We start from the raw sequence: 24,543 nt of genomic DNA on the forward strand, positions 1-24,543 counted from the left end.
CCTGTCATGTCAGGTCACAACACAGAAAAGAAGCCGGAGAGCAATCTTTCACTCAGAAAGCATCTCTCCCAGACAGATTCACAATAAAATAAGCCCCAACAGGAAGAACATTGCTTGTCTGGAGTTGCAGGTTCTTCTACGTTGCACTGCTGTGATATGCCCCATGTCACATAAGGGCTCACTTAACAAAACTTTTAAAAGCTGACAGGTCTCTCTGCATGCAGTGCCCTGTGTAAGTTTTTGTTTCCAATTCAAACACGCAAAAATAAGTGATAATATATATAATATTCATTCTGTGACTCAGTTAAATGAATGACTACTTTTTCTCCTCAGTAAAAAAAGATTCATGATTTTTGTGTTGAAAAGGCAAGAAAAAAAAACAGGCATGCCCCCTCTCCTCCAAATATTGTATTGTATATTGTGGACTATCCAAACATTTGGGGGGGGATTTTGTTTGTTCCTATTGATGGTTATATGCTTTCTATTACTACATTTTGCTGAGGACAACAAGAGAGGTACTAGTACAAAAAGCAAAGTGTTATCCCATTTTGCTTATAGTTTTCACATTAAGTAATTTTGCAGTATCAGTCATGTGTTCTTAGTCCTATTCACCTCAAACAGTTCTTCTCAAAGAAATACTGTTTGCAAAGTGAGGCAAATGTTTTGAAAATGCTTTATGATCATAAAAACGGGAGAAACTTTCAACAGAACTGTTTTTTCAAAGTCATAATATGGGCTTTGTCCCTTCATGTGACAGCACAGATAGGTAGTCTTCTGGGCTATCTTCTTGACCAAGTTAAAAGAATTGATGAAGGATCCACCAGTATCTGCCCACAGAATACCTCCTTAATCCTTATGTCTCAGCAACTTATCTGAAGTACTGAGACTTTAAAATCATCTGTGAATAAGCCAAAATTAAGAGCAATTACTACTCAGGAGAGGGAAGATTACTACTTTTAATTTTCTCATTTAAATATGTACATTCTTCCCAATTTGTCCTTACAGTCCAATTTCTAGAGGATCTGCTTTAATTGGCTTTTTAAAACTGTAATGTGTAACTTTTTAGCTTAGTGGAGCTGTCCTCAAATGACCGTGCAACATATTCAAGCTTTTACACATAAACCCACAGAACCTTAAAGTGGCCAAGGGTTTTCCATACTTTTTTCCACAATTTGCAGTTTGGTCCCTATTGGAGAAACAATCAAGGAAGGGCCTGCAACCTATCACCAAAACTCACCCTCAAATCATTTGCAAGTACTTGTCCCTCCCTGCCCTCCCTTCCTTCCCCCCAGTTTCCTCACCGCACCTCTATGCCTGTTGCACTGCTCCTACATCGCCCAGCAGCGGCTGTGGCGAGCCCCTGAATAGGCTGGGTCCCTACCACACAGCACCCATCCGCCAGGCCTGCAAGAAGCGGTGTTGCAGCCAAGCCGCAGGGCAAACGCCTGCCTGCCTGCCTGCGGCCCTGCGTCGCCCCGGCCGAGGGGCCGAGGCCGGGCCCACCCGGGCGCCGGCGGCCGAGCCAGCGCGGTGGGGAGGGGAGAGGAGATGGCGTTCACAGGAAAGCCCCGCGGCACGACGAGCCCCCGCTTCCACCGAGGGGCTGAGAGCCGGGGCCCGACACGGGCCAGCAGAGACGGAGAACGAGCGAGCCGCAAAGCCCCCCCGCCACTTCCACCTACCCGGCTACTCCCTCACGCCCGGCACCGCCCCCGCCCTCTGCCCATTGGCTACCCAACCTCTCCTCAGAGCCGCGTGATTTGCTCGGTGGGCCGTCAGTCAAGCGCCCCCGTGCCGTGCCATCCTTTCCTCGGGTACGAATGCTGTCGCGGGAGCTTTTCTAGTGCGTCATCTCGGTCGCCGCGATTACTTCCTGCGTAGGCAGAGCCACTCTAGGCGCCTCTCTGTGGTATCTAGCGTTCGTGGCGCGACTGTTCTAGGCGGCGGGAGCTCTCTCTGTGGCCCGCGGGGGCTGTCAGGCCGGCTGGCGGGCCAGCTCCCGGGGGCCGGGGCCGGGGCAGAGGGAGCCGGCCGGGCCGCCGCGGAGGGGCCGTCGGCGCCTCGCACGGAGCCCTCTTCGTCCCTGCGCCCCCGCGGCCCGGAGCGCCTGCCCCTCGGTGCCGCGGCCTGGCCCCGCCGGCGGCGGCGCAGGTCAGTCGGGGTGGGGTGGGGTGGGGTAGGGGGCGGCGCGGTGGGGCGCGGGCCCGGTGCGGGGCGCGGAGGCGCGCGCCTTGCCCGCGGCAGTGCGGCCGGAGCCCCGCGGCGGCTCCCCGCGAGAGGTGCCTTCCTGCCCCAGTTCGTAGAGGTCTGTAGTCCTCGCAGCGCCGTGTCTGGGCCCTGAGCTTCAGGGAACCCGCTGAGAGCGTGTCCGCTGCTGCGTACCTCCGTGTGTAAGCACTTTACAGCCTGCCAGCTAGGCCCGAAGGGAAAGGTAGGAAAGAATGGAGGCTTGTAAGGTGTTGAGTAGAGAGGAGAAGGCATAATATTTTTGCCGGAGGGGACTTTTTTCCTCTGAAATGTAAATCTGATGTCAGTTGAGAGAATGAAACATTTAAGGACTTTCAAAAGTCTGTTCTCAGTTCATAGATGCTGTCTGCTAAAGTTGACAGAGGCTCCATTCCACTTTCTCATAAGCCATTTTTTGCAGCTCTCAGGTGTGTTTAGTGGCAACATAATGGTTTGTCACGAACAAAGCTGGGATAGATTTAGTCTCAATGCCAGCTTATTTTGACAGAGGTGACTTCCACTAATGGTCACTACTAGAAAACATAGGATTGTGTATTTCTTTAAATCCAGAAATCATATTCCTGTATCACCTTTCACCTCTCAGTGGGAGGGAATTGTGTATCAAGGTGAAAGATGAAATACAGCCAGCTTATAGTGAAGCTTGATTCAAAATACTTAGTTATCTATTTGATTTTACTGAAACTTAGTGAATTCTGAACTGACTTAACTGCTGCTAAAGTGTTCACTTTAAGGCTAGTACTGCTTTTATTCTTCATCAAAGTGATTTCATCAGTCAGTGGTTTTTTTTTTTTCCTACTATTTCTTTCTTTATGCCTCCCTCTGTTTCTTTTCATTAGCATTTTCTTCTTCACTTCCTGGAAGGATTCATCGTCAATTTATCTACTGAAGTGATTAATAAGAAAATATTTAAAATGTCATTGCTGACTCAGGAATTAACATAACAAAAAGACTGTAAAAGGGAGTAGCAGAGTGAACACATCTGAATTCTTTTGTTTCAGTCTGTGCTCACACTACATGAAGTCATCAATTTCAGTTACTTGGTCTAGATTTAGTGAATTAGCTTCACAATTATGCGAAGCTTTTTTTTTTTTTTTTTTTTTTTTTAAAGGAAAACAAAGGCTTGTTTATCTGTAGAAATGGATAGACCAGTAGGCTTCGTGTAATGTCGAGAGTGTTGGACAGACTTGACGATAGTACTTTAATTCCTCTGCCAGAATTTACTATAGGAATAGAGAATCATGTCCGTCTCAGAACACCTGTTATTATGACTAGTGCTCTTGTAAGAATATCTGCTTGGAATTAAAAAGTTATGTTGCTCATGTAGTTTGTCTTTAGAGAGACTACCTCACCATTTGTATCTTTGGTGTATATGAAGAAAAGTGTTTTGTGCTAGGTGTTACACTGCAAACAGGCTAGTTCAAACCTATTACAGTGTATTTCTTGTGAATCTAGTTTCAGTTCTTTTCTTCATACTTTCTGTGCATACTGTTAAAGAACTTATTTAGACTGTTGGAATTTTTCACAGTTGAAAGCGGTTTCTGTTAAGGGATGGCTTTGCGTCACCATCCATGTTTTAGAGAACAATATGATAGTGTAGTAAGCTGTTGTAACATTTTTTTAAGTATTCTTCCAATTTTTTGATATTCTGTACATGGCGGTAATGTTTTATAAGGAATTTATCTTGTCTTTTGCATAAAGCAGATCTTACTGTCATTACTCAAAATTGTCAGAAGGTTGCCAGTCAGCCAGACTGCAGATTTTGTTACTCAAAAAGCAGTATGAGATTTGGATTATTATTTTTGAAAACCTTTTCTTTGCTAGTGTTAGCTTACATATATGCACTTCAATTATCACAATGTTTGTAGCATGTGTCTAATATACAGAGGATAGTATTATAAATAAAATAGATGAAGGTTTTGCAACTATATTATATTTACATACTCCGTCATGGAAAGCATTCCATGCTTTCTTCCTGGGTTGTATTATGGGAAGACAAGAGTGAGTGTGTTTGGGAGTTCTTGTAGGTAACAATTTTTAATTATAAATCTATTTATAATATAAATTGTTTTATATTTTTTTTTACCTACAATTTTTAAGTAAAAAGTAGATACGTGTATATTGAATACAAAATGTATAAAAATGCATTAGTCTGGGAACAAAACAGCTGAAATAGCTTTTAGCTTAGACTTCTGCCTCGGTTTGGTAAGTCCTTTTCCTTCTAGGCCTGCTTAGGTTCAGTCTTGTGTTCTTGTTCATTGTTTTCAGAACAAGATGAAGGAAATGAATTCCTATTAAAACTTAAACTAAAACTTTTAATGTTGATATAATTGCCTAAATAATTAGAATTAGATGTTTCATTGAATGAGTGCCTAAGTTTCCTTTACTTCTGCTAGAAATGTTGCAAAACTATGGAGTAATAATGGTGAAATTGCACCTATCTGAATGAACTCATGCTCAAATCTCTCCAAATGCTCCTTAGGACTCTTAGAACAGCAGTACAAGCACATAAAATATCATCCTCTGAATTTATTTTTAAAAAAAGTTTAACCTCTCAAGTAGTAGGCATTCAGATGCATTATAAACCCATTCACTGATTAAGAGACTGTCAGGTAGATGGGATGTCATGCCCCAGTTTATGCCGGTAGATTACTGAGGATTAAGTTAGATACACCCAGTGTGAATTTGAAGATCAGAGGTTTATTAATAAAATAAGCAAAACTGATTCAAGTTAATCTCATCATTTAGGGAGAGAATTTTCTTTACAGGTGATGATTATTTAAAAATGCAAAAACTTTAATTTCTAGTTTTGTTGGATGATAATTCATGACTTAAATCAGGTGCTTTATTAGATTAGTATGTCTAGGTAAAAAATAATTTGGCCTGACATAGATACAACACTTCCAGTTACTGATCATTCTAAAGAGCTGTATGGTAGAGTGACTTGACTCCTTTCCTTTTGAGTGTCTAATATGTTTGCTTTTAAATTGAATGTTTTCAGATGAGAATGTTGTTTTTTTTTTTTTTAAGAATGCTGTGTATGTCCTTTTAGAAGAACTTCTTTTCCCAAGATTCTAGATATCACTTATTTTATTAGAGAAGGTAATGACCCACAGAGATATTATGATACATAACACCTATGATTTAGGATGTGTAGGAAGCAAATATTCTTCCAATGGGCTAAATAAAACTCAATTAAAACCTGCAAGCAGGTATTATTATATAAAAATGTCAGTAGAAACTTCTTAGAATAGCATAGGAAAGGTAATTTCTCTACTGTGATAGTTTTTGACACTGTTACTAATCCAAGGACCTCCACTTGTGCTCTGACATCAAATACTTTGGTGGAAGTCAAGAAAGATATTTGATCTTTTGTATTTAATCCTTTAAGAGCTTATAGTCTTTTAAAGTGATGGCTTTGAAAATTGCTAAAGACTGCTACTCAGAGAATATTTAGGAAGGAAGGAAATAAGTTTATGGCTATGTACTATCAATACTAAAAATATATATTGTAAAATAAATGACTCTTCAAAACATATTATAGAGGGGGTGCTATCTGGATCCTCTCTTAAGATGTATGTTGCAGTAGTAATCCAGGACATAACTACGTATCCAAACTCCCATCATATTCTTGCACCTGTAATTTTTGTGTTTATTCAGGGAGAATGCAATCAAAAAGATATAAGATGATTTGTATCCAGAAAACTTGTTTCCAGCTAACGCTAACTGGTAACGTTACACTAATGAACTTGCATCTATGCCTAGCTTGGAAGTGTGGTGTGCTCCAATAATAATAATAAAAAAAAATAGTGCTGTATTTAATAAGAAGTGACCTTCAGAGTCTGCCAATAAATTTATTCTGGATTAACATCAGTGTAATTGGAGAGAGAAATTGATTATTTTACATTAGCTTTAGTTCTTGACTTCTGAAAATTTTTAGATATTTGATGCTCTTTGGGGAAGATTTTTTTTATTATTAAAGAAGTAGTATCTCGAAAGACTTAAAAGTCTTGAAAAAGTTCAGCAATTTCTCTCATCTGAATATTCCCTAGCAGAAGTTAGTGTGACCTCATTCTTATTCAGGCAGTTATTGATATTAGTGTCTGCTTTCTCTAAGAACATAGTTTAAATATTAAACTTTCAGGACCACATCAGAAGTTTACAAAGAATACACTGGTCCACAATTCATGATCATGATCCAAAGGGATGACCCTTTTATCACATAGAGGGAAAAAAAAAAAAAAAAAGGCGGGGGGGGGGGTACACCACTGGGCAGTCATACACGCACTTTAGGAAATGTAGAGAAGGCAACCCTCCTTATCATTTCAGAAAGATCACAGAAAAGACCCCTTTTTCAATGAGCTTTGAGAGGCATATTTCTTTAAAGCAATTCACAACCAACTCCATCTTACAAATACTGAAAAACGTCCACTGATCTCTTAAATAAGAATGCCTAACTCTATACAAATACATTAGCTTTATATATAGGTGTAATATATACTAAGCTGAACAACTCATATATATATATATATAAACAAAATACTAAAATGATATTTTTACTTCTGATATGCACAGTTAGAAGATGATCATGGAGTCAGTTAATCATTTTTTCACTAGAATGCCCTAAAGTGTATTTCTCCCTAGTAAGGGCTACTTTCCAAATTTAATCTTTTCAGGCACAACATTTGAGTTCACACTCACTTCTTAGAGCATGAATTATATAATCAAAGATATATTCAAGCAATCTTAGCTGCTCATAGAGACTCCACTTTTAATTGATACAACTGCTCATGATTGAGGGAAAAAAAAATGGCAGGTATCTAACTTTTCACTTGCTTGTACAGAGTGAATTTAAAATTTTAACCTAAATAGTGGAAGTTGAGTTTATTCCCACCTTCAGTCATACACAAAACTACTGTGTTACTGCTACAGTTATCAATGGCACACCCTTTCTGTTGAGATAGAATTTAAATTCTCTAAAATATGGTATATCTTGGAATGCAGGAGGCTTCTTCGGTATGGTGTTTTCAAGCAAGCTGCTTTTGGTGTTCAAGTTTTGTTTGTTTGGGTTTTTCCACACTCTCTCGCTCACTCTTGAACTTTTTCACGTAGACTAGTGAAGGGAAAAGAGAGGGTGTTATGGTACAACTTTGATTTTAACAAGATAACATGCTCTTAATGACAGTTAGTCCACAGCACCCACTGTACTCTTCAAATAGCAAAGTTAAAAACAGTGAACAAAAAAAGATAATGTGTTCTACTAGAAAGCTGCGGATCTTACTCATGAGTCAGATTGTGCTGTATATGCACAGAGAAAGTAACAGCCTCTCTGGCCTGCCACTTCTCGAATGTGTTAAATGGCAGCAGTCATGTAGCAACTATTATATGCGACCTACATCTACAATTATTGTCAATTCATATCTGATCTTTGCAAAAATCTTTAGGAAAGGGAGGGCAGAAAGGAGGATATCTGTTTATAATGTACCTATCTCAGATGATTTTTTTTTGTTTGTTTTTTGTTTGTAGGTGAAATGTAGTCCACATACTAGGAAAATTGGAAATTTTCTCAGGTTGTTTTGAATGTATATTTTTTCAAAGGAAAGAATTCTAAAGATAAATAGGAAGAGAAATAAGTTGGAAGGAAAGAAGACAAATATGTGATACAGGAAGAGAAAGAAATTATGATAATGGATTTAGTCTGAGTAGGTCTGAGCTCTTCCTTCTTCCCCTGAGAGAAGGGACCTATGGAGGTTCATATTTACTGAATTCATACTGGTGTCTGCCTGGGGAAAACCCATCTAAAAATGATGTCTATACCACTGCTTATTTCCCATAATCTCCATGACTGCTAATATTCGCAGTAGGGTTAGGAAGGAAGGAAAATAACACAAGTTTAAAAAATCTAAGAAAACTAGGATACATTTGAAAATAATATTAGTTTTGTAAGCTGAGGAACTGACAGCAGATTTTACTGGAGGAGGCTGGCGTGGAGAAGGAGGCTTTTCCAGGAAAAAAAAATAATAAAGGGCCATGACATTGTTATGTTGCTTAACTAAATCAGGAATGGTCCTTGGAATTGCAGAGGGGCTGGTAGAACCTCAGTCAGTGTACTGCTCAGGCTGCATAGCGAGGAAATGATTATCCCTCTTCTAAGCTGCTGCTTATGTGCATGCAGCTGTACTAGTGGATTCTAAAATGCTAATGTATTTATAGCATTGAAGAGAATGTGGTGAAAGCATATCAGTCTTCTCTCTTATGTTAAAAGTTACCATAATTACCAAGTAATAAAACTCTCAAGATTTGGGGACACCAAGCACATCTGATTTTCCCAACTTCCCTGTTAGTCACTGTGTAAGCTAAACATTTCAAAGTACAGTCATATCAAAGAGGTAAGACGGGAAGGAATCAAATAGTATTCATTGCTTAAACAGAGTAGCCTCTAACCAGTAAATCTGCATAAATGTTACAGTTGACTCATGCAAACAATTCCTCTTTTTTTTTTCACCATCAAAAGACTGTAAAAAGTTTCATTATTCAGTTATCCTTGCTCATTCAGCATGTCAGGCTTGAAGACTGTAAGAACAGTTGTGCTAGTCAAATGAAAAGCTCAGTTTTCTGTCTGTTTTGTCTGGTAGTAGATTTAAGAGTACAGTGGTGAGATTCAAAGGCAGCTAGTCTCATGACTACCATCATCCCACCTTTAATTCTTGACCCTAATGCTGTGGGGTTTTTTTTATTTGTTTTGGAGGTTTTTTTTTTTTGGGTTTTTTTTTTGTTGTTGTTGTTGTTTTGTTTTTTTTTTTTTTTGTTTGTTTGTTTGTTTTTTTTTTTTGAACTAATTCTGCATAGGCCTTACCTGATGCTAGTCTGACCTGTTTCAGTGTAGTAGAGTTCCAGGAAAAACAAATAATTTTAAAAAGGTTTGCTTTCTGCCAGTATAACATAGTAAAGTAGTTTTAAAACAGTTCAGTGGAGGATCAAATGAGCATTGGAACCAGTTGAGAAAGGATGGGAATGCACAATTGAGGGGAGAGGAGGGAGTGACTATAGATGCTGGAAACTGTGTCAGCTTACTGAAGCCTAAAAACGAGACACATAGGTCAAGTATGCTGTTCTTTCTTTCCAGCAGGTGAGAATTCTTAATTATAATTAGATCTAATCATTCATAAGTTATATCATATAATATAAGGCCAAAACTTAAAAGTAATGGTAAACAGGCTCACCTTTTTCCTGATGCCAGGCCTTCTTGATTTTAACAAACCATAAATATATACTGTCTATTGCAGCATTGGTTTTGCAAACCAGTCCTTTTTTGTACTAATGTGGACAGAAGTTAATTACGAGTTAATGGTGCATTTAGGACAGATTTTGTCTTTCTCATTTAATAGATACTTTAAATAATTATGTTCCTACAATGCGGTACATGGATTAGCACTGTTACGCTGGTATATGGCTGAATACATGACTATATGTATCTCTGTAAAAAGGAGGAAAGATAGAATAAAGTCTGGGCAGTGACTGTGTGTTTTACAAACGAGGAGTTCTGTCATCTGTGGTAAATTGCATCTGAGTATGTAGAAAAGGCATTGCTTCTGAATCCCTTCTGCATATCTTCTCAGTCTTCATCCTAATACCTCCATAGCTATTATGTGATCCATTCATATGGATCAGACAAACACAGGCAGGACAACAGAGCTGTGAAATGGGAATTTAACTGAGTCACCTAACCTTTTTTGAGTTTGTATCAAGTTAAAGAAAGGTAAGGGGTGGCATAGAAAAAAACATAAATTTGACCATGTTTAACAAATAATGCTGTGTCAGGAACAGTGCCCTTATGACAGTAAACCCAAATATTAACATATGTTGCTAAGTGTAAGGCCAAATTTTCAGGTAAGTAGCAGTAACCAGAAAGTGAAGAGTTATGGCTATAGCTGCCTACTGCATTCTAACAACCTTGCTTTCATGCTGTCTTTGAACCATTCGAAAAGGAGCTGCGTACCTCTGCCACAGTGTGATGTTTCACCTACTTAACACAAAGGATGGCATATCTACGAAGCTTTACATCCTTTTCACTTTTTACAGATGCAATGCAGTATATAGTTTTAGTTATCTAGATATAATAATGGATAACTCACATCCTCATCGTGACCAGAATCCCTTCAAGTACAAGGATCTCCTTGTTATCTACCAATGGGATCTTCAACAGTTCAGTTCCCTGAGACCTACATTTGTAGCACGAGGGGTCTTGTATCTTTTTTTTGTGTGCTGCTTATACATATTGATACTGGTTTAATCAAGAGATGTTCCGCACACGGGGCTGGTCCTTCGTAGTTAACCCTCACAGTAACAGCTCTGCCAAACTACTCCAACTGACCCCTCCATCACTTGGGTTGAGCAACAGTGAATGTAAGGCATGTCTCCAGATAATTCCCGTGAGATACTGCTAGTTTCAGAGAGAGTTAAGATTGTGTGGGTTTATATTTGGCTCTTCATCTTGGTGTTGGAGAGTTTTCTGAACCAGATATTTTGAAAAGCCTGAAGTTACCATGCAGATTGTCAATTTTTCTTATTTATTTTCCTTTTTTTTTTCCCTTCTGGAGCTATTTAAAGGAACAGCAGCTTGCTTCGGTTTCGTACAGTTGGAAGTGAGAATTTGCAAGTAATACAGACGTGTTCCATTACAGAGGAGTTTACAATTTGACTTTGATATGCTAAAGGATGATTTGAAGAAAAAAGGAAGATACAGTAAGAAAAGGAAATGGAGTATGAGAGAAAGGAAGAGTGATTGAACATAAGACTTCACTGCCTACTTCTCTTTCTAATTATTTTAATAATTTAAAATTAGGTCCACGTCCAAAAATTTAGTAGGATGATGTTATCTGTTCATGTTATACTGCAGGAAATACAACATTCACTTTTGTGATGTTAAATTTACAGCGACAAAAGCTTAAACTTGATGAGGTAATGTGTTAAATATCGGTTATGCAGCAATTAGGCAGTCAAATCTGTTTGTTTCAAATAGTCTGTCTTTAAAAAGTACTGACTGATCACAGATTTCTCTGAAGTCAAGGAAAGCTCTTAGTATTCAGAATATTTCTAATTCTGGCTGATAGTGGTCGTCTTTGCAAGCGTTCAAGAGAATGTATTATGCCGGATTTTCAGTTTCCATCAAATACTGACAGAAGTGTTGCACAGTTTCTAATACGGCACTGCTTTTCTACTGCTCTTCACTGCTGTTTTATCAATTCTGGTCCTTCTGAGCTTATGGTGATTATGTCCCTTGAAGCCCTAATATTTTTGCCTCTCTTGGGTATGGAATATAAATCAATGAGCTACCCTTATGTTTTCTTGTTGTCTCCATGTATTCAGCAGAGGCTAATCTGTTGTATTCCATTTTACGAAATCTAAGATTACTGAGTTAATTTTGAAAAGCAGTTTGTGATTTGAATTTGTCTTCTATGTGTTCTGACATTAAATGTAACTGTAGCAGTCAAGATTACAGGTTTTGTTGCTAGTTGTTCATTCAGCCTCCAAAATAAATAACTTTAATTTCGTCTATGGAATTGACTTGTTATTCAGTCTTTCAGTGTTTTCCTTTACTTTCTCTGTCCTGCTTCTCAGGAGTACATTGAGAAATAAATAATATTTTCAGTGATTGCAGTGTATTACTAGTATTTCAATTAATATTAGTAGTTATTCAAAATGGTTAGAGAATCTTCTCTGTGTTCTTTAGAAAATGATAGGTATTTAGCTCAAGTGTGTAGAAACCCAGACAGGAATGTAAAATCAATCCTTCATAAGGTTATTTGAGGTAATGATCTAGTGATAAGTTAATTTTACAGTGATTAAGAGAACACAGTTGGGGCTCCCAATTAGACTTTGATCTGAGGGTATTTCTCTCTACACTTGATAAGCAAAAAAAGAGACAATAATTAATAGCAAGACATGAGGAGGTTTTCACTTGTTAGGGTCTTGGTTTTGTGCTTTACAAGGGGAGATTTTATAGCCAACTGAATACCTATGGTTTGATTTCCAGTCTTCAAAGTTCAGTGATTTCAGAATGTCATCAGAACATTCTCTAGCACTGAGAATATCTGAAGACAAAAGTTAAATGGAATGAATTTCCCCCTCAAAAAATTCCCTTAAAAAAAAATCTCAGCATTCATATAGTGGGTGAAAAATCATGTTCATTGCTCTCTGTCAGTTCACTAACCTTGTAAACGTAAAAGGAGAGGGATAAGAGACCAAGGGTGTCAACACAAAAGCGCAGTGTCTTCACCGTAATTCTGGTCTTCATCTTATTGCCTCTTTACTGGCTTGTTCTCTCTCTGGCAAACACACAGTATGGCAACATGGTCCACAGCAATAGGGTAATACCTTGTAATTCCTGCAGAAGAGAGGAACTCTTAAGTTAGTGTTTTATTTAGAGGGGCTGTAATTCTTAGCATGCCCACAACTTATTACTACCTGTGCCATAGACCTGAATGTTAGGATTTTGCAGAAACTAGTCTATTGAAGTGGTGCTCTAATCTTCTGTTCCTTGTTTTAGGTAGTACTCTGTAGCCCTACATTTTTTTTTTTTTTGTATATAATAATGTTCCTTAGTGATAGGCTGATAGTCATCACAATTCCAACTTTTCAGTACGTAAAAGCTTTTGTTTCTATTTTTCTCTAGATTGTATTTCTTCTCTATCATTTATAATGATATATTAATACATCTAAACTACAGAAAGTTTTATACATTTGTTTTTTACCTTCTGAAACAGGTATTCTCAATGTCTGCTGCAGTGCAGTTGATTTGTGTAATGAAACATTTAAAAAGAGCAGGCAGGGAAAATGAAGTCTGTGTTGTTTTATGTCAAAATTATATGTACGTCCTGTCAAATTATGATGATTTGATGTTAAATCTTTTTAGGTAGAGGGAAGTATGAGAAAGAGCAAGACTATGGTGTAATCTGCAGTACACTGCCTAATCAGGAGAGGATGACTGAAATATTCCATTCTTGGAATGAAGTAAAGACAAAACTTCTTTCAGAAGGTCAAAGAAACTAGTAAGGCAACAGCTGTTTTAGCTTCTGCTATAACTGAAAGAGAAGACTTAAGAATCTAAATGTGGAAGGGAATTTTGGTTGGAAGTGACTATGAAATGTTAGATTCACTCAGGGAAGTAGGACAGAGAGAACAGATAAAGATAGTGGGCATTAGAAAAATAATCTTCAACAGTTGCAAGGTTGTAGTAGGCAGAGTCTTTGGACTTCAGAAAAAGATCATCAGGGCCAAAAGATCTGTTGTTTGTTATAGTATGACTTTCTTTTCATTGGGATAGTTAATAAACTAAAATAATAAATGTAAAAGACTTTATCAGGAGTTCTTCAGCATAAATAAAAAGGAATTTTACAAGTAAAAAGAACGCAACATGATTAAGGATGAATGTAAAGGAATAGTATAAAAATTTGAGGATAAAATCAGTAACTTTGAAGAATAAAATAAGTTTCAATTAAAAAAAGCACAAAAAAAAATCAATGGAAGGATGTAAAATCCTAAGCAAGAGGAGGCAGAAAGGGATAGGTCCGTTACCTATGCCTGTTATTAAACAAGAAAGGAGAAAAACTAAGAGATTTTCAAAGAATGAAATTTTTATTTCATACTTTTTATAAAAGAGGTAAATTGTGACCTGCTGCTTTATAAAATTAATTTTAGATAGGAATAAGAGTGGAACTAAAGCACAGAAAGAATAGCCTGAGGAATCTTGATATAGATGTGCTCAACTGACAAATCTTAACAAAATTCATCCTAGAATGATTGTGGAATTAGGCATCAGTGATATTATTTACATACTTACTTATTTAATGTCCCAGAGGATGAAAATAGTCAGCAAAATGTCTCCTTTAAAAATATCAGTTTCAGCTCCAAAGAAAGATTTAGTAAGAAATAGTTTAGCTATTAATTAGTGTCTAAAAATACCTGGAGGAGAGACTGTAAAATGGCCAATATGGTTTGACATAATCTACTCATAAAAAACCTTATTCTGTTTGCCCTCCTGCAAAGGGTGACAAGCTTAATAAATATGGGAAAAACTTTATGTAGGATATAGCTTGATTTTTAATAAAGATATTTTTCCCTTCATAAACAAGCTAGGAAAACATAATATATCAATACTATCTCCATTAGATGGTGGTGTTAACAGCATCTAGTTGAAAAATTGCCTTTAATTATCTATAGAATCCTGTCAAGATGAAAAGGCATTAATGAGTTGCAAGATTGAGGAGAACACACACTTACAGAAGTTATTGGTGACACTAAGCTGAAGAGGAGTTGAAAGGTTTTTTTGTTTGTTTGTTTGTTTTTTGAACATAAGATCTGAATCCAAAATAATCTTGACAAATTAGAGGGAATCTCTGAAATCAGCAAGATGAAATTCAGTACAGGCAAGCATGAAGCACAGTATTTAAGAGGAAAACAAATCAAATATATGAATAGAAAATAGGAAATAAATATTCAGACAGTAAAGTGACAGAAAAAGATATGAAGATATAGAAGGTTTCAAGTTAAATAGTAACAGTTTGATTCTGGAGTATAATACCAGGCCTATTGAGGAAATAGAGTCTGTAGTTTGGCAAGTCTTCTATGTAAGGTCTAATGCCCTCACACTCCTCATATCTGTATCCTTTGAAGTGTGAAAAGCAAAAGAGGAAATTCTGCTCCATTTTTATTTATTCTTTTTTCCTGTGGAGTGAAAACCATCTTTCTTTCTAAAGATGATTTAGATTGAATATTAGATTTTTTTTTTTTTAATTACTGGGATGATAAAATACTGGAATCAACTATCTAGAGAAACTATGGAATCTGCTGCTTTGGTAGTTAAACATTTGTCCAGATATTCCTGAGCCTGCCTTTAAGCTGAAGTAGGATTAGATGGTCTCTTGTGATCCATTCTAGCTCAGGATGTTTTGGCTGCATAGAAGAGATTATCTAAAATAGTTAAATCATTTACTCCTTAAAGTGAGTAGGGTGCTATTTCTTGCATTTAAGTGCAATTTTAAGTTAGGACAGTAAGGAATAGAATTGATTTCTAACTTAAATGTATTTTTATTTGGCTTCTAAAAAAGTGTTTTAACGAATCATACTTAAATATCTTGAAGATTCTGCATATAAATGTATTTGTCTTTAATAATTACACTAGAAAAGCAGGGAGTAAGATTGCACTAGCGCTGTTACAGCAGAAACTCTTTGATTACTGATCCACAGTGGAATAGCCCTGAGGAGAAACGGTACCCTAGAGATTACTTGCATTTGTGCATTCCTGCAGGCAAAGTTTACAAACTTGTAAATTTAAATGTAGAATTTTTGTAGGCAGAATGCATTGACAAATATGCCTGATGGTAATACATCTCATACTGATAGTTTCAGAACAGTTCAATAATAGTGCTTATATTGATAGCAGCAATGCAGGAGATGTTACTTGGTGTTATAGCTAAAATCCATGTTATCGTCTTAGATCATAATTACATTAATATTGACAGACTGTTGACAATACTTACATTACTATTGATAGATTTCTGTCAATAACATGTTTCCAAATAAAATATATTCATTCATAATTTGTACAATGCTCGATAACAGCACTAATATATACCATGAGAAATTTCTATTTCCCTGGTGATACACAATAATTTGTTTTGTTGTACAGTGTACTATACAAGTGGGACTGTTGATTTGTTTAGTTTAAAAAAAAAAAAAACAGACAAAATTCAGGTTACTTTAGAGAGAAAAGGTCTATTTTTTTTTTCCTGAGAATTAAGTTCTTACTCTTCTTTTCTATGCAATATCTATGGTGGTACAAAATCATCAGGAAAGCTTCTAAGGAGTATTCTTCAGTGTTTTGTCTTAAAATGTATTTATGTGACAAGTTAATCGTGTGTGTAGTTTGTTGTTTATCCTCACCTGTTTTTTGACTACTGAATTCTGATCTTACAAGCTCAGTGTGATGGCATTCTTAACTGAATATTAATGTTTATCTTTTTCATTATTGGGTCTACAGTTCTAAGTTCTTGAGTTTTAAATAATTTTAAATAGACGAAATAAAAGAATAAAACCGTTAAGGACTTGACAAAACAGAACTTAATGCAGAACAGTGGAGAACAACAATATTCTGTTTAAGATCTGTGTAGCAGAGCAGAATGTGGACTGTAAAACTAAGTTTTAAAAGTATGAATAAAAGATATTGACATTCATAGGCTTTGTTTTTATTACTTAGTTTTGGAACAAAGAGCAGATTTCTTATTTATTCCTGTTGTAGGACCACTATTTATGAAAACAGTAAACCTGAAAAAAATTAAAAACGCACTGATAGGATTTTGTGAGGAAGCAATATAAAAAGGGAAACCCATAATTATTATGAATTTAAACAATGGATATAATAAATAAGGAATAAAATGAGAATTACTTACTATAGGAAAATGGAGAAAGATTAGAATTTAGGCTTCCTCTCTCAGAAGTAGCCACCGTTATTCATTATGACTTCTGCAAATATTTTTCATGGGAGAGTATTCATCTCAGATTTTCCATGTCAGTGCTTATCTATGGAAAATAAGTAGGAAATGTGTGCCAGGTGGAGCATCTAGCCTATATGTTCTGAAGCAAGTATAGTGTGTAACAGAGCACTTCAAGATGTGTATAAGAGTAAGCAGTCCCACACAGTCCCATTAAAATGAAAATTACATGGACGTAAGGTTTAGATAGCTGGCAGGGTCCAATTAAAAGCCATGACCCATAGCAAACTTTTCGGTACACCTAGTAACAAAATAATGTCAAGTTATATTACTTAAATTGAGAACATTCTTACTTTATTGTTGTTCAAAAAAATTAGCTCTTCTTGCATAGGAATATCATAAGCACAACTTAAAGGATGTTAACAGAGTCTTTATTAAGATTTTTACATTGTTGTGCAATAGCCTTCCCTTTTCTGGGATGTTTGGAGTTCTTGGTTCAAAAGTGGATTCTATTTTTTTTGTAGTCAAGTTCTGTCCCACACTGGTAGACTCATTAAACTCTTTCCTTAAAATGAAGTTCTGTGGACATGAAGAAAATTATATAATTATATATATGCACCCACACATACAGAGAGAGAGAAAGAAAGTCAACAAATCAATTACATTACACAAGTACTTAACCAAACTTGACATCCACAAGTCCATAGGCCTTGATGGGATGTACCCACGAATGCTGAGGGAGCTGGCAGACATCATTGCTAGGCCATTCTCCATCATCTTTGAAAGGTCATGGCAATCAGGAGAAGGGCCTGAGTGCTGGAAGAAAGCAAATGTCACTCCTGCCTTCAAAAAGGGCAAGAAGGAGGAGCCAGGGAACAACAGGCCAGTCAGCCTCACACCAATCCCTGGAAAAGTGATGGAGCAGCTCATCCTGGATGCCATCGCTAAGTATATGAAGGACAAGAAGATGATCAGGAACAGTCAGCATGGTTTCACAAAGGGGAAATCCTGCTTAACCACCTGACAGCCTTCTGTGATGGGATGACCGTCTGGGTAGATGAAGGGAGAGCAGTGGATATTGTCTACCTCGATTTCAGCAAGGCTTTTGACACTGTCTCCCATAACATCCTCCTAGGTGAGCTCAGGAAGTGCCAGCTGGATGAGTGGACAGTGAGGTGGATTGAGAACTGGCTGAATGGCAGAGCTGAAAGGGTCATGATCAGTGGCACAAAGTCTAGTTGGAGGCCTGTAGCTAGCGGAGTCCCCAGGGCTCAATACTGGCTCTGGTATTGTTCCACCTACTCGTCGGTGACCTGGATGAAGGGACAGAGTGCCTCCTTCTATTGCCTTCAGTTATATTTTTCTTTGCTAGTGAGGAAGAGGAGTTGATGGCAACCAAGTGGCACTGTCCCATATCCTACCTGACTGGCCAGTCTTAATTGGAAACTATTCTGCAGCATGCATAAAGAACAAAGTCATATTTCCTGAGCCTTGTTTGCACAATATTTTCCTTACTGGCATGACCAATTAGATTGGTCTAGATATAGAAAACAGAAGGAATACTGCAAATGTTTTATAAACTTTTAGCGCACACAGTTTCAACAACAGGTTATGGGTTTGGAGAAGATTTTTAGTACTCTTCATATCCTTAGTAGCCATTCCTATACTGGATCCTATACAGCATCTTTTCTTTGAAGCAATCTTGTGTTACAACAGCGTTTCCTCTTATAAGTAACAATTTGAAGTACCTTCTTCTGTACTTTTTCCAGAATGCTGTTGACTCTTGCTTGTCTGCTATGCAAAGAATCTGATTCAGGAGCTGTTATCTGTTGCATTTTCTTCTGTAATCACTTGTTCTCCTAGAAATCCTTTTTCTTTCTTTTTTTTTTTTTTTTTTTTTTTCTTTTTCAATGTGGACAAAAAGAACAAAAATCAGTTGTCCCACTGTCATGCATCACTGAGTTACCCTTATTTTGCTCTTGCAATTTATTGCATTTATTTTCTTATTCACAGAATTTCAGATGTAATGACATTTAAATCATACAATTTTTTTAAAATAATTTTGGTTCACTCTGTAGTCCTTGAAGAAGAAGAGTACCCATTTATCAAAGTTTCTAATACACATTAATCATCTTACCAGGAAATTGCTTATACAGAAAGTAGCACAATCCTGCAACTGTCGACAGAATACCAGAAAATATATGCAGGCTTAAGTGATGTACTCTATGATAATATGTGTAAATGCTGAATATTTCTTTAATAGAAGAATTCTTCTATAAATTCAAGAAATTATTGCCTTTATTTAACATATTTTAACTTTTTCTTTTTTCATTTTTATCCAGATTTTTCCAGATCTCTCCTAGATTTTAGTTGATGTGCTCATTTTTTCTATTTCCTCGTAAAACATACAGCTTTGCAAACCTTGCTCTGGTCTTTCTTTTTAAGATGTGATTGAATATTACAGTTATGCCCAGGAATGTATTACTTTTCATAGTGAAATGTTAAATCTGTGAAGTTTTGTGAATGTCTGGAAGAGGATATAGACTTGCCTATAACCAAAAGAATATGTTACTGTTCTGGAGAAATAATCTAATGTAAGTCCTTTTAGGATGAAATGTTATATTAGTAATATGAAAATTACTGAAAGAGACTTGTAGATCCTGATAGCAAATTAATTTTTGTTGTTTTTTTGTTTAGTTTTGGTATATCACAGCTTTCTATTTTTTAATAAGAATAAAAATAATAAATACCTCATTAAACTATAATCTTTTTTTATTTATTCCTAGAAAGCTTTTTGTGAAGACATGGCCTCCAACATTGCGAATGAAAAGAGTGTGAATCCTGTGCTCAGAATAAGTCAGCTTGATGCGCTGGAACTAAACAAAGCCCTGGAGCAACTAGTATGGTCCCAATTTACCAGCTGTTTCCATGGATTTAAACCAGGGATGTTGGCTCATTTTGAACCAGAAGTAAAAGCATTTTTATGGCTTTTATTGTGGAGATTCACTATCTATTCCAAGAATGCAACTGTTGGACAGGCTATTCTGAATATTCAGTACAAGAATAACTTATCTCAGACAGAGAAATACCAACCCCTGAGTAAACACCAGAAGTTATGGTATCTTATTTTAACTGTTGGTGGACGATGGTTGGAAGAAAGATGTTATGATTTATTTAGCAATCGTCAGCCGGAATCTTTCTGCAGAATTAAACATTGTATTAACTTTGGAGCTGGACTTCTTAAACTCTGTGGACTACTAAATTTTCTGATTTTTCTTCAGAAAGGAACATTTGCAACCCTTACAGAGCGTATTCTAGGAATTAGATCAGTTTTTTGCAAGCCTCAAAGTGCGCGTCAGATAGGATTTGAATACGTGAACAGGGAGCTCTTGTGGCATGGATTTGCTGAGTTTCTGATCTATCTACTACCACTTATTAATTTACAAAAACTGAAACTCAAAATTTCTTCTTGGTCTTTGCCTATTGCAGGTCTTTCCAATAGTGAAAACACATTAGCAGCTCACTGCAAGGAGTGTTCACTATGTGGGGAGTGGCCTACCATGCCGCATACCATAGGCTGCTCACATGTTTTTTGTTACTATTGTATTAAAAGCAACTATTTGTTTGACATGTATTTTACTTGTCCCAAGTGTGGCTCAGAGGTAAACAGTGTTCAGCCACTGAAATATAAAATAGAAATGACAGAATTGCATACCTGATAGGGGACTTGTTTCACTTTTATACTGTACATGAAATATTATAGAGATGACAGGAAAAAATCAGAAATTACTGTAAACAGCTTGAAAAGGGGTTTGGGAAATTCTGTGATTTGTTGTAACATATCATGTCTTTACTTGTATTAGTTTTTTATGAAGTAACTGTGCCAGCTTGCCTCTCTGAAGGAAGGAGAAGAAAGGAGGTCACTAGGTCTGCTATTCTCTCAGACTACTTTATCACTGTTAGGCTCAACAACATAGGGCTAACCATTCTTCCTAATATCCAGGTCCTGGTGGCCTACCACTTCCTGGCTGCATGCAATGTACTTCCCTCAAGGTTAGAAGAGAAGGTGCCTGAGGAACCTTTACCCATTTTGTGATTTTTCTCAAGCTTATTGTATAAAAACAGTACCAAATAAGTTAGTAGGTAGATTTAGTGGGGAGGGTGCCCATGCTTAGGGAACACTGGAACACTTTCTTTAGGCATGGCTTAAAAAGATAAATAAAAATAAAATAAATTTGAATACTTTTGCAAATGTGATGTTCCACTAGAAAAATAGGAAAAGTGCAAATGAAGTATCACGGGAGATTAATAATATTTTTTGAGGATGATCAGAGGGCTGGAGCACCTGCCCTATAAGGAACGGCTGCAAGAGCTGGACCTCTTCAGCCTGGGGAAGAGAAGACTCGGGGGATCTTATCAATGTGTATAAGTACCTGAAGGGAGGGTGTCAAGGGGACGGGGACAAACTCTCTTCAGTTGCCCCATGTGACAGGACAAGAGGCCATGGGCAGAAATTGAAGCACAGGAAGTTCTGCCTGACCGTGAGGGGGAATTTCTTCCCTGTGAGAGTGACAGAGCACTGGACCAGGTTGCCCAGAGAGGTGGTGGAGTCTCCGTCTCTGGAGATCTTCAAGGCCCACCTGGACACAACCCTGTCTACCATGCTGTAGATGACCCTGCTGAGCAGGAGGGTTGGACTAGATGATCTCCAGAGGTCCCTTCCAACCTTGCTGGTTCTATGATTCTGTGATCTTTCCAGTAGAAAGACAGATTCCCGGTAGATAAATTATTATAAAAGAGGTAACCGTTGCCTGCTCAAATACAAAGCATCTTCTACATTTTTGCACTCAACTGCATGTCTGCAATCTTTGATGGGATATATGACCACTTCCCACGTTGTCCTTACAAAGCTGAAGAACCCAGTCTATCATCCATTGGAATGTGGCAGCTAGATGATGTAACCTGCATTTTTCTGAATCAAAATTTGTTGAGAAAACTCTTTACTTGCAGATGCTCACATGCCACACTTCTTTCTGTGTTGTGTTCAAGCTGGGTGCCAAACCACACTAGCAGCTCACTACCACACAGAAAATGGATCAGGCATAGTTATATGCATGTAGATAAGTGTGTGTTTGATTTAAAAAAAAAAAAAAAAAAAAAAAAACTTCATGGTTTTATTATTCCTCATTTTGCAATAGTTTTATTATTCCTAGTTTTAATACTTTATCAGTTTATTCTCTGACTGGGTTGTATAAGTGTGTTTGGGTTGGTTTGTTTTTCACCCAAATCATAGTCTTTTTTTACAGGAAGTCCTACTCAACAGTCTCATTAAAACAAAAATATATTTCATCCTTTTTTGTTTCTTAAAAAAAATTCTTAAAGTCTTATATCATACAGTTAAATTTAATAAATCGGTTTATGGTGACTTGGTTTTTGATTGGCTATCATCAATAGTCAGTCCCAAAGATGGTGTGGTAACAACTGATCCAGTACCTTTGATCTCCTTTTATGAAATGTTTTATTACATTTTTTCAGTGTCTGATTAAAACAACGTACCAGTCTATTAGTTTGAAGATCTTAAATTCTAGTTTTTGATCTTTAGAGTGACACATAACTATATTTAATTGCATCAGATGAAAGAGTTAGCAGGATCGTAAGTTTCTCTGGGCAGCCAAAAACTTCATTAATTCTGCTACTACTCTCTGAATCAACAGAGACTTCAGAGCAACTGCTTCCAGATACTGTGTCATAACATATTATTTGCCAGCAGCCTGCCACGTTTTAATTACTCACTATTGCTATTTGAACTAGCAGGTACAAGCATATCTTCCTTAGAAGTATCAAAACTAGAAAGTCCATTTGAGAAGATCCTGAAGACAAGGGCTGGTGCTGAATTAGTTCTTTATGAATTGTCTGCATACCAAATCATAGCTTTTCCCAAAGAAATGTAAAGGTGGTCTCAAGTCGGAGGTGGTCTAATGTCTTCAGAAATGTTTATCAGCTACCTTTTTCTGTTTAACTGTTCTTACTAAGATTTATAAACATACAAAACCCAACATTCTGTGGTGATGATCATGGCAGACCTTTGCTTCCAGTGAACTCTTCATTCCTTCCGAAGTCAAAGTGCAGTATTGTGTCCAAAGTGCCTGAATTATCTATATGTAGGTGTCATATTCTTCTTATGTAGGAGTTGACTCTTTTCCTGTTTAGTAATATTTTCTTTTCCTGAGTATTTAAAGAACCTTGTGTCTTCCTTATTTGTTCCATCTCTGCCTGTCCTCCTGCGTAAGCTTTCTGAATTTTGTTGAGGGGATTGTTTTGCTGCTTGTAGCTCCATGCAGCTGTAAGTCTTAGTAACATTGTTACTCTGTTTTTATCTCTGTTACAATATCAATGCAAAAACAGTACAACTGTTTCTGCTGATAACTATATTTGTCAAAACTGTTTTCTATGGGCTGTGTTACATTGTCATTGGCACCCCTGTGTTTCTTTTGGGGCTGAACTTTTGATACTTATCTGACAGTGGCTTTTTACTCCAAAGGGTTGACCTTACTACTGTAGTACCTCGTCATCAGAGTGTTAAGATTTGTAGTGAAGTTTGGACTCTCTCCTACTCAGATCCTTCCCCTACAAGGGGGAACAAAGACATTTGATGTCTTCAAGATTCCTCCCAAGGTTCATATGGTTCTTGTAGACTGGTCTCCTAAGGACTCAATGTCTGTTAACAATAACTGTAAATATTTCCAGTCTCTTAACTGATCTTCCGGAGATTTATAAGGCTGCTTTTATTTTCCTTGTTTTAAGATTTTATCTTATATTTGGTTTTAGAATACAGGTACCTGCCAGGGACTGTTCATTGTTGACACCCTCTTAGAACAACTCTCCCAATTCCAGAGCCTAACTCTTATGCTTTGACTTCAAATGCATGCATTTCAGAACCTTAGAAATGCAGAACATCGTACAGAAATCATTTTAACTATAGTAATAGGAAGCTTATGGTATACTGAAGGAGTTACTGATATATGTAGTCACTGTTTTCATAAACTTTTTTGAAGACAATAAAAACATTTAAATCTACAGTAGTGTTTGTGGCCATAGTAACTCTTTATGAATTTTCATTGGAATTTATATTAGCACTAAATACTTGGAAAGAGTTCTAAAACTTATTCTGCCTTCAACCAGATCTACTGCCTGTTACATGATTACTCTAAAAGAATCCTGTCTTGCCCTATACTCAGTCTTGACAAAAGTCATGGTTGTACAAGGTGCAGCAAGGTAGACAATGCAGTCGGCGTGCTGGATATTGTTACTCAGTCCATCCCTGGTGTTCTCCATCTTATTTTGATGCACTCAAGCAAGAGCTGAACATCTGACTGAACATACCATGTGAGACCTGATTATCTGGTAGAGTAGAATAGAGTAGAGTAGAGTTGCATGGCCCTTAACATTTAGCGTACGTGATGACCCAGAAGTTGTCTAAGCTTTTAAAGGAATGCTTTTGCTATGATGGAGTCTGCTTGTATGCAAATAGGTAAGACTTTCTTATGTGAGTGCCCACTATAGCCAGTTATAATATCCAGAAAGTGATCTTTGAAATTAGCAATAGCCTGATTGATACTGGCATATTTGTTGATAACTGTAGACTGCTTTGATGTACACTCTTCCTAAAGCTGTGGATCCCGTGGGTTGCCCCACATAATAATATTACAAATTCACATTCAAAGCATGGTTCAAACAAAAATTCGAGGAACCAATAATTACAATTACATGTGGGCAGTATTTGTGATGGACTCTGACTTCTCTATGG

General features: G+C 37.1%; 1 protein-coding gene across 6 annotated transcripts; it reads left to right on the forward strand.

Moving 5' to 3' along the window:
- Nucleotides 1–1,836: 1,836 nt before the first annotated feature.
- On the forward strand, nucleotides 1,837–22,309 carry PEX2 (peroxisomal biogenesis factor 2). 6 transcript variants are annotated; one of them, XM_062570261.1, is made up of 3 exons: nucleotides 2,131–2,151; nucleotides 10,855–11,205; nucleotides 19,523–22,309. In XM_062570261.1, the coding sequence occupies exons 2-3, from the start codon at nucleotides 11,167–11,169 to the stop codon at nucleotides 20,453–20,455; spliced, it is 972 nt and encodes a 323-aa protein (XP_062426245.1). In that variant the 5' UTR covers nucleotides 2,131–2,151; nucleotides 10,855–11,166; the 3' UTR covers nucleotides 20,456–22,309. The 6 variants fall into 6 exon arrangements, with proteins under 6 accessions (XP_062426250.1, XP_062426248.1, XP_062426245.1 ...); XM_062570263.1 differs by lacking the exon at nucleotides 2,131–2,151 and adding an exon at nucleotides 2,408–2,431; XM_062570266.1 differs by lacking the exons at nucleotides 2,131–2,151; nucleotides 10,855–11,205 and adding an exon at nucleotides 1,837–1,909.
- Nucleotides 22,310–24,543: the final 2,234 nt, after the last annotated feature.

The sequence above is a fragment of the Rhea pennata genome, chromosome 2 (genome assembly GCF_028389875.1).
Source record: "Rhea pennata isolate bPtePen1 chromosome 2, bPtePen1.pri, whole genome shotgun sequence".
Classification (NCBI taxonomy): Eukaryota; Metazoa; Chordata; class Aves; order Rheiformes; family Rheidae; genus Rhea; species Rhea pennata.